Source organism: Euleptes europaea, chromosome 1, assembly GCF_029931775.1.
Source record: "Euleptes europaea isolate rEulEur1 chromosome 1, rEulEur1.hap1, whole genome shotgun sequence".
NCBI lineage: Eukaryota > Metazoa > Chordata > Lepidosauria > Squamata > Sphaerodactylidae > Euleptes > Euleptes europaea.
This window is the reverse complement of record NC_079312.1, coordinates 131,727,455-131,744,318: the sequence shown is the minus strand read 5'-3', so window position 1 is coordinate 131,744,318 and position 16,864 is coordinate 131,727,455. Positions and strand designations below refer to the sequence as shown.

General features: G+C 41.7%; 1 protein-coding gene across 3 annotated transcripts in view; it reads right to left on the bottom strand.

Moving 5' to 3' along the window:
* Positions 1 to 12,223, bottom strand: part of CSNK1D (casein kinase 1 delta) — a 37,703-nt gene extending 25,480 nt beyond the window's left edge. For all 3 annotated transcript variants that reach the window (XM_056854541.1, XM_056854533.1, XM_056854549.1), the window contains exons 1-4: positions 12,122 to 12,223; positions 5,108 to 5,218; positions 2,419 to 2,567; positions 124 to 352 (exon numbers count right to left, since the gene is read on the bottom strand). In XM_056854541.1, coding sequence (XP_056710519.1) covers positions 124 to 352; positions 2,419 to 2,567; positions 5,108 to 5,218; positions 12,122 to 12,197 — 565 coding nt within the window. In that variant the 5' untranslated portion in view covers positions 12,198 to 12,223. The remainder of the gene's footprint in view (positions 1 to 123; positions 353 to 2,418; positions 2,568 to 5,107; positions 5,219 to 12,121) is intronic.
* Positions 12,224 to 16,864: the final 4,641 nt, after the last annotated feature.

Here is a 16,864-nt window from a genome sequence, read left to right as displayed (position 1 = left end):
TATTAGGAAAATTAAATAGAGTTTTCAGAATGTCACCAAGAAAACTAGCCATTTGACTTCTCCAGCTCTCATTTTATGAGCATGGATGCAACAGTGAACAAAAATAATCTGCTCCCAGCTCACCAATTCCAAGATGAGTGTTGATGGAGGCATAGCGGGCAGTTCCTGTTAAGTTTTTATTTTCACGATATGGAATGTGCTGGTGGGTACGAGCATCCCGGTATTTCTTGGCCAGCCCAAAATCTATGATATAGACAAGATTGCCCTTCTTGCCTAGTCCCATCAGGAAGTTGTCAGGCTTTACATCTCGGTGGATGAAGTTCTTTGAATGAATATATTCTATTCGACTAATCTGATTACAAAAAATAATTAATATTCAATATGAATACGTTACTGGAAATGTTCATGTTACCATGTTATAAACACTACTCTGCTAAAGGTCACCTTTAAATAGTACATGCTTATTATTTTGTCTGCTTAACTGATCTTTGAAAATAATGCCTGCCAATTTCCCTTATTTTTATTATTCAACAGGAAATGTTACAAAATTTTGTATGACATGACTCCATTCTGCTGGTGTTTCTGCCATAGGAGAAAATCTTGTTCATTAGGGGACTGGAGTCAAGGGATCCAACTCAATGTTTCGGGTGGACATTTTTACTACATTGTACCTTATATATTGGTAAGGCAGAGTTCCCAGTGGAAGTGGGCTCCTAGTTCAAAAGCGTAACAGAACTGACTAGACAGAAGCAGTGACCCAGATGAAAAAAAGCTTTCTAAAAGCCTGAATCAGATTCTCAATGCTAGGAGGAGCCAGCCACAGAGACTCCAACTAGCCCATACAGGGCTCAATTTAAGGGTTAATGATTGTGGCTGAAAGGAGACTGGATTTAGCCCCATTTTCAGTGACCACCCCCCCACTTTCTTCAAATTGAACTGTATGCAGAGCAACAGCAAGTTTCCCAGAAGGATGTGACATTGCACTACCTGTGGGCAATGCTGAACCGCATGTACTTTAGCAGAGAATGGGAAGGGAGGCAAGGGAAATCCCAAAACAATAGCACCACCATATGCATGACAAGACATACAACAAGTTGCATTTTACAAAATAAGAGCAGAAGGCACCTGCGGTTGTCCCCTGATGATGATGATGATGGAGGTCAAGGGGTCCACATGGGGGGGGAAGGAACATGGGTGGTTGCAGTGGGGAAGGAACATGGGTGGTTGGGATAAATCACTGCTCTCCATTTCTTACAACAATGAAGCCAGAAGAGCCAGTTCTGCCAAACTCTCAGTCCCCACTGCAGCGTCCCTCCCCAGTCATGCAAGTCCCCAATCCTCATCATCAGCTTTTCATGGCCCGAAAGGGACTGCTGGAGGAAGGCAGTATACTGGGGGAAATCTGCTTCTGTGAAAGTCTTGTCCTTTGTAGGAACCACCATCCTTCTGCGCCACTCTTGAAACATGCAGCTTATATTGGACTGATGGGGTTATCTACCTTGTACAATGTCTCCACAACCAACTATCTGTTTCAAACACAAGAACAATGTAACAGCACACTCCAGCTCACACCAGCACCCATGCACATAGAAGACATATGCTATGACAGTACTTAGTAGCCATTAGCCATGATATCCTCTGTAGACAAGTCTAGTTCTTGTTTTAATGGAAATACAAACCAAAACACCTTTACATTTTGTTTGGAAGAACAACCCTCACTACAAAGCTACAATTGTTTTTTAAACTCCAGGGGAATAACAACACCTAAGACTTTAGGTTTTACCATTTTTGTAAGTATACCCTTCTAAGAGATAAGGGCTTGGACCCTAAGCCTTGCTTCCGCCACACTGCTTTCTGTGGTGGAGGCAGCCTTTCACTGCAGAATGCTTTCCCCCAGCACTAGGAGCTTTCAGCCATGCAAGACCAGTATCTTTCAATTAACCAAAAAGCCTTTGGTCTCTGAAGAAAGTGCTATACACTGAAGGACCACCTCTGCCACAGATACAGAGGGGAGTAAATGAAAGTAAGGCTTAAGGTACAAGTCAAAGAACACACCCCAAATATTGCAAATGGCCAAGTACACACTTGACAGTGCAACCTATGGCCATTTCAGATGCCCACCTCCTAAACCCAGAAATAATGGGGTTTTTGGGGGGAAGGGGACACACATGTATTCTGAAGAAGGTACATGCACATTCTCCACTGCATTTACATCAACCAGATTCATACAGGCAAAAAGCAGCTTACAATACATGGCTTATACTAAATGATCACTTGTTTGTCTTTTGGTCTATGAAACAGTTTGTAGCTCTTTACAAAAACCACTGCCAGTTTTTGTCTTATGAAAAAACAACTTCTATAATTAGGCTTTTGGATACCTTAGAGTCCAGTAATCAAGAAATGCAAAAAAATTAATACCATTTGGTCAGCAAGTAATAGGACTGTTTTGAGGCTGAATTTCCTTGAACAGAAGTTAAAGAGATCTTCAAGGCTTGGTCCCAACAACTCCATCACCATTACATTGTAGTCACCTTCAGCACCACACCATTTGATTGTGGGAATCCCCACTAGGACAAGGGAAAACACAGGTTATTCATAATGCTTTGTGAAAACTGCACTGCATATCAGACATCTGCAGAAACAGCTCTAATGCTGCTATCATACAGTTATTAAAGTTTTAGCTATTTTCTTCCTGAAAATTATTTTTTCTTGAAGGGGTGAATTGGGTCACCTGGGACAGAATCACTCATGAAGTTAAGAGAAAGGTGCTCTTTTCTTCAACCATCTAGAACAACCATGTCCAACTAAAAGGCTAGAAAGTGGGGAGAGAAAAACAGTTGTGCTATTTATCCAAAATGGCCAGGATCACACAAGATAATCAGCTGCCAAATTAGAACACATTATAAACATTTGAAGTTGTAATGGTTTTACAAGAATCTGCCTGCTAAGTGTTCCAAATGCATTTTATGGCATATATGCACACTCGCCTCCTGAACCTGCACTATTTATTCTGGGTGCAGAACTGGCATTTGGGCACCATTAGAATACAGACTACTTGGTTACAGATTACTTTAAACAACTGTTCCGAAGTAATTCACAGGAAATTGCCCACTTCTACCACCTACCTGCACTGCTCACTCCAACAACACTGCATCATCGTAACACTGCATAACTATCTGGCTTCCAGCTTTAAAGGACAACTAGCTTTTTAAGACTAGATGAGAAACATATCTGGCTTGATCAGCAGCATAATACATGGCCCGTATACTACCGATTTGGAATTTTTAAAAAAGTAGTAATGATGCAAGACTAGGAGAGCAAGTGTCTGTACACAGCTGTTGGAGTGCCACAATGCAGCATTGCAGAACCTCCAGACCGGTTTCTCCAGCAAGGATCCAAGCAGCACTTGAAGTGGACGGATTTCTGTCAGGGTGCAAGTTTCTCTCCTCCTGCCGCAGCCCAAAATGACCCCTAAAATTTTGCTCTTGGGGGGAAGGGATCCTAAGGAGCAGCATTTCAGGCTGCAGGGAGAAGGGGAGAAAGCTGTGTTCTGCTGATAAGAGTCCTTCTGTCAGTGGAAATACTTCGTGGGATCTATCCCAAGATGAGAAATAAGTTACAAGATCTGCAGGAGCAGTACACATGCACTCAAATGGTACCCATGTACAAGCTTGGTTTTAACAATCCAAAATCTAATGAATATCTTGCTTTAGAAAGCATACAAAATTGGGTTGCAGTCACTGAAAAGAATTGCAGGTCTGAAAGAGAAAGTTTCTCAAGAAGTTCATAAGACGGGGGTGGGGGTGGGAATGGGGGGGTGTTGCAAACTTCCCCCCATTTTTCTGGTGGAAAAACTGGAAATGTTGGGAACACTGAAAAATCCTATGAAATATGTTCTCTTTTGGACTAATGAAATGCTTTTTAAGACAAAGCTTTATTTATTTCAAATGCATAGTATGAAGATTTTTGTGTATGACAGTCTGCAGCATTAGGTAATTCGTATGCATATTATAGGCATATAAAGCATCTGCTTGTTTCAATATGACTTATTTGTTCACAATTAACATGCTTTAACATGTGATAATGGAAACATTCAATCGTATTCCACAAATTTTAACTTGATATCCAGACTTGCTAGCAAGCCCTATGATGACTATGAGACAGCCTCTGCCCACAGAACACACTTCACTACAAAACTCGTGTGGTGTATTTTCAATGTTTATTTATTCAGACCTCTCAGATGGCACAAACTAAAATACATGAGCTAAGGCAGCAGAGGGTGCAGTAGTTTGAAGATCTCTCTCTCTGCAGTATTGAGTATTTACAGCTGCATTTACAGCTGCTGATAGAAAAACGTATTTAAATTTCATAAAAATGCCAGTGTAATTTTATACGCTAACCAAGCAATAAATTGTGCATTTTATGTTGCTAAAGTAGTGAAATAAGTTTAAGCTTGATGAGTGTTATATCTATTTCAATTTTCTCAAAATTTGTCCCCCCTCGGGAAACAAAAAAGCCCTCTCTGCTTTTCCCCATAGCTTCAACCTTATATCTCTATCCCACAGAGATTATGCATTATGTAAAGGTGTTCGTCAGCCCACTTAAATCAATCCATGCTTAAAACTACCGGCTGGAAATAATTCCCAGTAAAAAGTTACCATTTATATACCTGAAAAGTTCAAATCTCCAGTGTTAAATGAGTTTGAAAAGCACTGACGTTTAACAGCTGAACTCTAAGGTGACATAATTTTGCATCTGAAAAAGTTACCACCAACCAGGTGTGCTTTAAGTACCAAGACACAGAGGTACCTGTGGGAATATTCTTTTCTCCAAATCTCTGGCAGTTTGGGACTATATAGCAATGTACGATCTGTTAATCCACACAGAAATTCCAGACCAGCTAACCAACTTTAACACTGGGCAGCATGATCAGGCCACAGGTTCATGACATGACTGCCAAGTATTTCAGCTTCATGTTTCCACATGTAAAACAGATAGCAAGTTAACCTACCTTGAAGGGATACTGAGGCTATTGCACTAATTTCTTGCTTTCCTACAACTGCAATGGGAACATTAACAGACACATGATTTATCAGCATAATTTTACCTCCACCCTGCATCATTTTGTAAATTTTGCTCTCTATGTGAAGTTGAGGATGTTTGGTTTTCACACATTCCAGTTTGATGGCGACCTCTTCTCCAGCAGCAATGTCAGTCCCTGAAAGTAAAGATGACTCAATGTCATAACCCAAAACAGTAAAAATATTAACTGCCCCCCAGGAACAAATACAGCCAGCATAGGCTATCTCCTAGAATTCTGAAGCCATAGGAAGCACAGGATTGATAGATTTGAAGGGTCACTGAATGTATCCAGATCATGAACAAAACTGTTTGCCTTTTTCTTGAACTGGGATAAATTATTTCTAACTCATGAAGCTCTATTACTCTTTTTTGCATTTCTTTTGATGTATATTGTTCAATCCCTTGCACTACTGTTTCTTTTAGTTTAATCATATTTTACACAGTTAATAAAGCTGGCACCTACAGAAGTGTGGTTTGACAGACCATGATGAAAAGAATAAGTGACATTTTAAATATCTGCGTAAAGAGTGTAAATTAAAAGCCTCATTTTACAAATGCTGGAAGTTTTAAACTATTTTTGGAACAGGTCTTCAAAGTGCATTATAGACCTAGAGGTGGCATAATTAAGCTATTTAATGTTTTAAATTTTATTTTGGTTCCTGATGTACAAATTTATCAGGAAGGGCCCATGAGAATTATAGATTTGTTCTGTGAAAAGTAACCTCCCACGCCATAATAAATGGTTTCTGAAAATCTTTGGTTTAAAAAACAGTTTGTCAAATGGCACCTTAAGCTGTTGTTCAAAAGAGAATTTCAAAGCTCCCTTGGGGACATGGAATAAGCCAGATCCTAGCTAATTTAACACCAAAAAGTAAAGAAACACCAGAAGAGTTTGAACTTGTTTAAGTTTATTTTCATGATTAAAAATTTCCTCATGCATTAATGATAACAATAATAATCTATTCACAGCATAGGAACAATCCAGCCAAAATTAAGTTCATTCAAATTCCATTTATTTTTTGGGGTGGGGGTAAGCATGTGATTAGCACCTCCCTACAAAAAAGGCAACTCAGGATAGATCTTCCTTCATGGCTCTGTGTATCCAATCCAATATTTGCAGAAATTGTTCCTTATTCTGTAATTGGCAATATCCTAGGGATTCTCAAGAACTATTAGTGCACTTCCCAGCTATCACTAAGCATTCACTAAGTTAGCTGTAAGGTAGCATGTACTACTTTATCATGATGATCTGCAAATTATATTTACTAAGCAGCTTAAAAGTCAAGGGTAAAGATGGTTATAGACATACTATGCTTACGAAAAGAGCTGGGTCCCAACTCTTCCTTCAGTGACACTTTTTTGGGGTTTTTTTGCTGTCAAATCATAGCCAACTTATAGTGACCTCGTAGGGTTTTCAGGGCAAGCGACCTCAGAGGTGGCTGGCCACTGCCCGCCTCTGTGTCAAGATCCTGGACTTCCTTGGTAGTTTCCCTTCCAAATACTGACCAGGTCCAACCCTACTAACCTCCGGGATCTGAAAAGATCGGGCTAGCCTGGGCTTACATAAAAGGAGGGAGGGAAGCAATTTCCACACATTCCTGAAGGTCTCCTGACCACAAGGAGCATCTTTTGGGGATCACAGAGGGCCAACCCACTGTATCCTCTCTCCACCTCATCTGGATCATGGGGGAGGGAAGAAGAGACAGAACACAGAAATGTACAGAATGCAGCAAAACTGCTGGCATTAGACAGTTGGGTTTTCCCTGTCTGTGGTAATATATAAATTAGGACAAAACAGTTAGATCCAGCAACCTGCCAGTAGAAACTGCTGACATATGTGAATCTTTGTCATGCTCCCCTATATCCAACAGTTCTTTCTGTCCTCAAGAAAGTTGATCACCAGGCTCATAGGATGTGTATGGGCTAATAGTCATGTGGGGCCAGGACACTCAACTGAGGGGCAAGAGGGTGAAATTGCCCTTCTTCTGTCAGCGAAGCCATATTTGCAGAAAAGAAAGCAATTTTGCTCCCTTCTCTTTCCCGAGTACAGTGCTCCATCTTACTTGGGACCCACATCCTTGCAAAGCAACTTTCCCAGGGCTGGAAGGGATTGCTGGGGGGAGGGAGAATGTGATAAAAATCCACGCTCCTTGCATTAACAAACTGCTGGATCCAATGTATAGGAAATGTAGATGAAAATGAAGTGATTGCATTCTACTACTACTTTCATTTCAGCACCTTGATTTGGTAGACATTGTATCTCCTTAAGCACTTAAACATGTGAGAGCCTATCCAAAATTAGTGTTTAACATAGAGATTAACTACTGTCCTCTAAGTGTGGCATTGTGGATAATGTTTGACTAGCATCTGGGAGGCCCTGACCTGGATGGCCCAGGCTAGCCTGATCTCGTCAGATCTCAGAAGCTAAGCAGGGTCAGCCCTGGTTAGTATTTGGATGGGAGACCAAGGAAGTCCAGGGTTGCTGTGCAAAGGAAGGCACTGGCAAACCACCTCTGTTAGTCTCTTGCCATGAAAACCCCAAAAGGGGTCGCCATAAGTCGGCTGCGACTTGAAGGCACTTTACACACACAGCATCTGGGAGACCCAGGTTTGAATTCTCACTCTGCCATGCAAGCTTGCTGACTAACCTTGAGCCAGTCACACACACTCACCTTAACCTGCCCCATGGGGCTGTTGTGAGGATAAAATGGAGTGGAGAACTCATTGGGCCCCCAATGGAAAGAAAGGTGGGGTATAAATCAAGTTAATAACAAACTGCATTCAAGATTTTGGGGAGAGAGGTAGATAAGACTACCAAAACAATAACTAAGGGTCCTCAAACCATTTTCTTTTTGTTCAGAGGCAACAGCACACGCTTGATTTAAGGTCTTTTTAAAAAATAAGAACAATTGTGGTTGTTTCTAAAGGAGATTTCATATTACACCTACTATCCTGCATACGTTTATATGGATTATACACAGCTACACAGGAAAGGAAGAAAGAAAGAGGCAAGCTTTTCAAAAGGTCAGTCATTTTACTTAGACTGTCAGTAGAATGGCACATAAAACCACAGGACACAAATATGCTGTATATTCATTTCATAAGGAGGGATTAAATGTTGCAGTCGGACATAGATTCCTGAGCAAGGAAGCCACTGTTCTCAGGTAAGCACCTTTTCTGCCAATTTTTTTTTTTTAGTGAAGGAGCAACATTTCACAATTTTCAAGAAAACAGAAGCTGGGTAAAGGTCAGGGTCTGAGAAATACTAAGGTAATTTGGAGATAAGTGCTATGAATATGCAAGATGGATTTAACAGCTTGCTAATTTTTGGTATTAATGCACAATACTGGTGCATTGCAAAGCTGTTACCACTAGTAGCAGGAAGGTTCCAATAAAAGAAAATAGCAAAAAGTACCTCTAGATTAATGTTTGGCAACTGTGGGCCTACACCATCCAAGACTGAAAGGATGCAGTTTTAGATGAAGATGGGACATTAGCAGTGTTTTAAAATAGTCAGAATTAAACAAAACATTTTCTAGCTGCAGTCTCTGAATGTATCCTGTCAGACATCAGGCATAGGTCTGAATGTTCAATGTCTTTATCACATTTGTTTTACAACCAGCCAAAAGCATTTCTGCTGAGAAAGAAGAGTTGGTTTTTATATCCCACTTTTCTCTTCCTTTAAGGAGTCTCAAAGCGGCTTACAATCGCTTTCCCCTCCCCACAAATGACACCTTGCAAGGTAAGTGGGGCTGAGAGAGTTCGGAGACAACTGTGACTGGCCCAAGGTCACCCAGCAGGCTGCATGTGGAGGAGTGGAGAGATAAACCCAGCTCTCCAGATTAGAATCCACTGCTCTTAACCACTAAACCATGCTGGCTCTCAATCTCCTATTTAGAATTAGAACTTTGTGTTGGATTTTCTGGGAGAGCATGGCTATTGTCAAATCAAATAATCAAGATCAGCGTCTTCGTCATTGTCAAAGACACATATCTTTGTAACACAAAATACAAAGGTGGGTATTCTATCATTTCATGAAAAAAAAGTTGCTCTTCAGCATATTTTCTGCCTTGGAAACCAGTAGCTGAAAGACAAACTTATACCTCCCCATGATATCCCCCCAAAGAAAACCCTAGGAACAGTATTTGATATTAATGCCATCTTCAAGACAGGCAAGTAATACATGTGAGAATTTTAAAAAAGAGGGCAAAAGCTTCTTGAGATTGACAGACACTTCCTAAGACTGAAAAGAAAAAAACAGTTTTATACTTCTACTTTAAACTGCTTTCCTTTCGGTAAGGAAAGGACTTTACTTTACTTTATACTTACTTAAAATCTGCCTTAGAAATTGTTATGTGTATGTGTGTGTAAAGTGCCATCAAGTGCAGCCCACTTATGGCTATCCTGTGGGATTTTCAAGGCAAGAGATTAACAAAGGTTGTTTGTCTTCCTCTGCATAGCAGCCTGGACTTCCTTGGTGGTCTCCCACAGCTAACCCTGCTGAGCTTCTAGGTTTGACGATGATATTGGTTTCTTTTTTCATAGTAGCTGACAGGAGGAACAGCTTTCACTGCAATTAGTGGAAAGTTGTTTTCTAGGATCAGGAAGTAACACCCCAAATTAGTAAGGAAGGTAGAAAGCTAAACACAGCATCTGAATTTTACTGAAACCCCTCCCAACTGGTCTGATGCAATAAATCTCTAAATGCTATGATATGGAAATAAGGAAGGTTAGAGTCCAAGTTTCTGAAAATGCAGGCTGAACTGATGGGCTACTTCATGAAGAGACCTAGTTGAAAGGACTCTCACCTGTTTATTCCTCTCTTGGCATTTTCCAAACACACTGGTGTCAGGTTTAAACACTGACTAAGGGCAGTAAAGCCTTAACATATTTAAAGTTAGCAAAAGCCCCAGTACTAGAAAGTATGGAGGTTTTTAAAGTACCAGGATGGTTAAAAAGTTCAATACCTACAGTGTTGTGTTTTCACTAGTCTCAGTAGTTTCATAGCGATCAGAGCATAAAAGACTCAAGTCTGGTTGCTAATATACAAGGGATAGATAGCATATACATTGGTGCAGTGGCGTTATTCTCTCACACCCCCTCCCCCATTCCAGCCTTAAGACACTGTATTTCTATACAGTATATAGTCCAGATACCTGCACACTTTCTGGTACATAACTCCTTTAAAAAAATCAAAATAGACAGCTGCTTATCACAAACTAGTTGTTCAGCGTCTGGCTGGAAACTTGACACCTAGATGAACGGTGTTATTAAGACTAATAAAACCTCTCTCTTTTTATAACTAGTCTTTCAGCCTGCATGACAGCTTTAACTACTGCTCCCATAGGTGGAGCTGCAACAGAAAAGAAAGACAGCTCTTTCTACTGCCGGGGGCACACCCTTACATACAGCTCCATAAGCACTGCCTCACAATCCTCTAACTAATAATGACAGCATGTAGCATACAGCATTGGAAGCCTTTTAAAACAGTTCTCAAGTAGTTTGAGAACCAGCACCAGAGATCACCCAACACATATTCCAAGGCACTCTTATCACCATAATCTTCTGAACCAGTCTTCTGATCCTTGATAATGTACAGTCAAATAGAAGTCTTGGTTTTTCTTTTTTTTTTTCATACAGGCAGCTAAGAATATACAAGTGCATAGGCGATTAGGCATGCCAACATTCTAATACAGAATACTGCAATAGAGTAAAACTGTAAAGTGGTATGCTTCAAACAACAGCTAACAGATTTCACAGATGGATTCCCTGCTCGTGTCACACACAAATTAGTGTATTTTAACCACAAGTGCTCAGACTTGGATTGACTTATGTTCTTGTACATCAGCATGCCTAGTCAGCAACCCCATTAAAGCCATTCAATGCAGACTGCAGTGCTCAGCAGAAGACTTTGCAGGATTGAACCCAAACCTATTTGCCAGCATCAGTATATTATCAGAGATTTTTCTGGTTTACCTTTGCATAAAACACATCAGTTTGAAAGAAGACACCCAGACTCGCTTACAGCACACAACATGAAAGAGAAAATCCACACCAACCCTCAGGGTCTATTAAAGATTCATTACCATTTAAGAGGCCTCTGGTTCAGGCCCACAATTTATATAATCAAAACTGGGTGCTTGGTCTGAAGATAACTTAGCATACCTTTATGTTAAAAAAGAAAACGTATGTGTGCCTTCCAAATACACTCGGCTTAAAAAAGAAGAAGCCCTGTCACAGTAGGTATGACAAGCCACAAAAGGTGATGTGTACGAAACGACCCAAACCTCAGGGATTCTCTCTTTAAAACTCACAGCGGGTAGCCGCGTTAGTCTGTTTGCAGTAGTCAAAAAGGGCAAGAGTCCAGTAGCACCTTAAAGACTAACACAAAAATTTTCTGGTAGGGTAGGAGCTTTTGTGAGCCACAGCTCAGCTCATACACCAGAAAATATTTTTGTTAGTCTTTAAGGTGCTACTGGATTCCTGCCCTTTTTGTCTCTTTAAAACTGGATTAGTTGCTGGGGCCTACACCGCCTAAAGCGCTCAAATATTGTAATTAATAAATAAACCACATATGATGCTTCCGAAATCCATTTGTCCCCTGCAGAGCTGCCCAGAGCGGGCAGGGTATCTTCAGGCCCAGTTTGGGAAACCCAAAGGGGAGAGAGGAAAAGCGACTTGCCCAAGGTCACAAAGGAAGTTCCTGGGCACGACTCTGGCCCCCCACTCCGCACTACCGGAAGACGAATTAAGGCCGGAATACGGAAAGAGGTTCATTGGGAAGCAAACCCCACTCAAGAAACTGGGGCTGGCTCCCAATAAAGGCGGCTAGCTAAGCAAAGGGCTCATTTCCCACTACTGAGCTCACTGCGGCTCTCGGGCGGTCCGAGTCCCTCGCAGCGAACCTCGCCCAGCCGAGGCTCCTGGCGAAACGGGACAAGCGAAGCGGCCGCCGTTCCTCCCAAGGGGGAACCGCCCCCCCGGAGCCCGCACAACCCCCCGGCTCTGCCGCGGCTCGCCCAGGGCCGCGCCCGCTCACCCAGGTAAATGTCCCCGAAGGAGCCGCTTCCGATCTTCCGGCCAAGCCGGTACCGGTTGCCGACTCTCAGCTCCATCGAGGCGGTCAGGCTGGACCCCAGCCGGTTGCGGGGGACCCTGACTCAGAGCCGGGCGACTCCCGCGACCATCGCGGCCTTGAGCCCCGCTTCTCGGTCCCGGAGGGGTTCAGGGCCGGCGAGGCACCCCGACCGGGAAGGATGGACGCCGATTCCCCGACGCCCCGGATCCTCCCTCGGCGCAGCTAGGTCCAAGCCGCCATATTATGTGACCTCACTTCCTTGGCAACAGGGGGTGGAGCCTGAGATGGAGGCGGCGGCGGCGGCTCGTCTGATGGGAAAGCCGGGTCAAGGGACAGCGGCGGGGTGGGATTTCGAGATTATGAGGCCTAGAGGAGCCTCGTCGCCATAGCAACCGCAGGAGCGCCGGCCTGGACTGGAAGCTCCTGCGCGCTCCTGCCGTTTCGTTAATCGCTTTTGGCAAAACGCTCCTCGATGGCGGCGAACAGAGGACTTTGCCCGGGCGCGCCGACAGAAGCCGCCTCCGCCCTCTGCCCGAGGTCTGACCTGTCGTCCCGAGCAAAAGGAGGGGTCAAAGTACTTACAGATAGCGGAGCTTATTCTCGGTGCTCTTGGGGAAGCAATTACTCCCTACTTACTTTACTAGCTCCTCAGTCATTAAAAAAAAAAAGATGAAAAGGGCGGGTTTGGCCCATTTTGAACAGTGAGGGGAAGGGCCGGGGCTCAGTGGTGGAGCCTCTGCTTGGCCTGCAGAAGGTCCCAGGTTCAATCCCCGGCATCTCCCGTTAAAGGGACTAGGCAAGTAGGTGAGGTGAAAGACCTCTGCCTGAGACCCCGGAGAGCCGCTGCCGGCCTGAGTAGATACTACTGGCTTTGATGGACCAAGGGTCTGATTTAGTATAAGGCAGCTTCATGTGTTTCCGTGGACTGCCAAAAAAACAAATCAGCGGGTTATAGATCAAATCAAGCCTGAACGGACCCTAGAAGCTAAAATGACTAAACTGAGGCTGTCGTATTTTGGTCACGTCATGAGACGACAAGAGTCACTGGAAAAGACAGTCATGCTAGGAAAAGTTGAGGGCAGCAGGAAGAGAGGAAGACCCAACAAGAGATGGGCTGACTCAAAGGAAGCCACAGCCCTCAATTTGCAAGATCTGAGCAAGGCTGTCAAAGACAGGACATTTTGGAGGACTTTCATTCATAGGGTCGCCATGAGTCGGAAGCGACTTGACGGCACTTAACACACACACACAGCTTCATGTGTTCTTCACGTGTTGTCATTTTAAGACACTTGGTAAGCATAGCCCTTCAGATTAAATCTTCAGATTTACCCAACAGTTCTTAGCTGAATTTTGGCTATTAAACCACTTTTAAACCATCTGTAGTGTGAATACTCCAATTCTCACTGCCAAATATTCCTAAAACATTTGGCCTTGATTTCATACCTTCTCTGCTTATTATTATATGGTTAGACAGGTATAGCACTTTTCTACCCCATGAGAGAAAAGTACTTACAACATTGGCTCTCCTCCATTTATTATGACTTAATCACGTGGAAAGATCACCCAGCAAGCTTCCATGGCAGAGTTGAGATTCATACCTGGGTCTTCCAGTGCCTGCTCTGACACTGTTACTTGCAGACTCTCAATGGAAAAGATAGGCCTGTTTCTTTTTCACTAGGCCATTTTAACTTTGCAACCACTTATGCAAATCCGCATAAAAAGGGCACTTCCTCACCCCACCCCCCATCAGAGAAGTGGCAATATCTGTCTGGGGATTACAACCATGTTCCTAACCACATAGCCAGTGAAAAGAATGAACTCATTTCAATGTTTATTGAAATTACTGATAAAAAGATTTTAAACCCAAACCTGTCATTTGTAGGATAGTGTTTAAAGGCTTATTGGGATAAACAAGCAGGAATTACAGTTTAAGTATGATTAAAAGGATGGAATTTTTAAAAGGTAGATTAATATGGCTGATCTTTTTTATTAGAGTCTCTTAGTATACACTTAGCAAGACACTCTCTAGGCTATAAGTAACCCTAACCCTAACCAGCAGCTGCCAAGGAAAAGTCTTTGTATTGAAGTCTGTTGGCTCTTACCTAATACTCGACAGCAAATTTTCTTGAAATTGTTCATTAATGTAGAAATATTAACAGCACTCCCTTGTTATATTCATAGTTAAAATCACTATTTTATGTTAACATGCAAACATTTTTAATGTTCACTTTCACAAAATTTAATGAATTAATGGATCGTATTCATAACAAAACAACATCTCTGTCCACTAAATGTATTGCTTACTGGGGATCATAAATTTACATAACGTGTTATTTACACAGCTATTGTGTAATTACAGAAGGCTAACAGTGGACAAACCAATCTAGTTTTGCTTGCATACTGTTTGCAGTTTAAGGCTATACTTATTCCACAGTATGATGCTGGTATTCCCATTTGGTTCTTTGAACAGAAATATGTTGGGGGAATAAAAAACTCAATGCTTTTCCTGCAAGCAAGATATGAGAAAACCCAGTTGGTTTAGAAACGAACAATTCTGGATCCTATTGTTTGTAGGAGATTATTTGAAACCATGAGCCCTGCCTCTTAAGTAAGGTGGGGTACTTATGAGTGTTGAAGAATAGACAGCAACCCTAAGCACATCTATTCAAGATATGTTCAAGAGCACTGACTGCTCCAGCAACTGTTCTTAGTATTCCATTGTAAATTACAGATGCTGCACAGAAATTGGCTGCAACTATTTTGAGAAAAGTTTGCAATGGCAACAACTGCCTTACTGTAACCCAGAGATATATTTGAAAAACAGGCTTTTGGGGTTTGTTGTTGAACATTTAAATATAAGCAAACCAATGATAAAGAATCAAGTACCCAACAATGATTGCTTAGGGCCAGTATTACACTACTGTTCAAAGCACTGAGATAAGCTTTAAGTTAACTATGTGCAGTGCCTTCCAGTGTCACAAAATTACCAGTTATATGGATCTCTCAGCATGTAGAAGATAAATTTAGACGGCTGGGGTGTGCATCTCATAAGAGAGCTCAGATCAGATTGAAAATTCCTCCTCTCCTGCACTATTTCCAACAATGGTAATGTTCCACTTACTCGTTTCCCCCATTGGTTGTCTCCAGCATCTAGTACGCAAAGGTGTACTGCTTCTGATTACAGATGTTCTGTTTAACCACTGATAGTGCTATTCTCGACAAATTTGTCACATCGCTTAAAAAAGTTATCCAAGCCAGCAGCACTTTCATATACATTGTATGAAGTGATGCTTTCTTTAGTCATGAGCCCATCACCAATGAATGTGTTAGGTAATGTCATTATAGTATTTTTGTTTTTATGGGAGAAATTTTACTTTATTCATGCTTCCTCTGCAATTCATATGCATTTAGCTTAGGTTCACTGAATGAAATCAATCACTCCAGATTGCAAGTGAGAGGAATCAAAAGGCCTAGCAGTTCCACTCCAAGGGGGGAAAAATCACTGCCTATACTGTAGAATGTCAGAAATAGAACTAGACTACGACTCTTTCTTCCACATTATCATTTTTGTTTTCTCCTTAGGTTTTTCTGCTTTGTTAGTGGACCCAAGAAACCTTGCAACATGATTTCTCTGTGTGTGTGGATTTGCCTTGATTCCTATGCAATGTGCTCTTTTCAATATTACATTGGTGATGTAACGGGAAAAGACTGAAGACCAGTTTGTAAAGTTACCAATAGTTGTATTATTACTCAAGTAAGATGCATATAAAAATTCAAAGCAATGAAATACATCCACATTCTTAGTCATAGATTACACCATCTGTAAAGAGAAAAGCACAAACAAGGTCAGTACATGTGAAAACCACTGCATCCTACAAAGTAGCTTTTGTAGTTTAATTTTAAGAACAGTGGTGCATCAGCATGGTATTAAAGCATCTAACAATACTGAATGCCTAGTGAAAGGAAATAGTTATATTTGAGCTCCCACTCTCCTGGCTTTTTGCAAACTATGCAAAACTTAATTATTTAAGAGGGCTTCTCTGCACAGATAATAGGGCTGCACTGTACAAAATGGTTTTACAGACTTGCTTGGATAAATTAGAGACTGGTCTATGCTGCTGTGAATACTTTATTGTAAGTAGGATCCTATTTATGTAATTTCTATACTGCTTAATGTATCATGTGAATACTTATGCTATGCTGCAGGTCTTTCTGGTGGTTCCAGACATCTAAAATCCTAATGCATTGGTTGTTGAATGTCTCATTTTGTACTGACACAGTATATGTAATCCGCCTTGAGTCCCTGAGAGAAAGGTGGACTATAAATAATGTAAATAAATATAAAGATGCACTAAAATCAATTCAAGTCAATATAAAACGAATATTTAAATTGCCCTTTAATCTCAGACAGTGTGATGTAGTAGTTAGTGTGTCCGATTCAGATCTGGGAAACCCAGGTTTGAATCCCCACTCTGCCATGGAAGCTTGCTGGGTGACCGTGAGCCAGTCACACACCCTCAGCCTTATTTATCTCACAGGGTTGTGAGAAGAGAGATGAATGATATAAGCCTCTTTGGATCCCCTTTGGGGAGAAAGGCAGAATACAAATAAAGTAAATAAATGTTGATGCACCTTTTTATAAAGTCATATTTAAGAAAATCCACAGCGGTGCTAAGTGGATTTGTATATCTTCACAGGAATTAA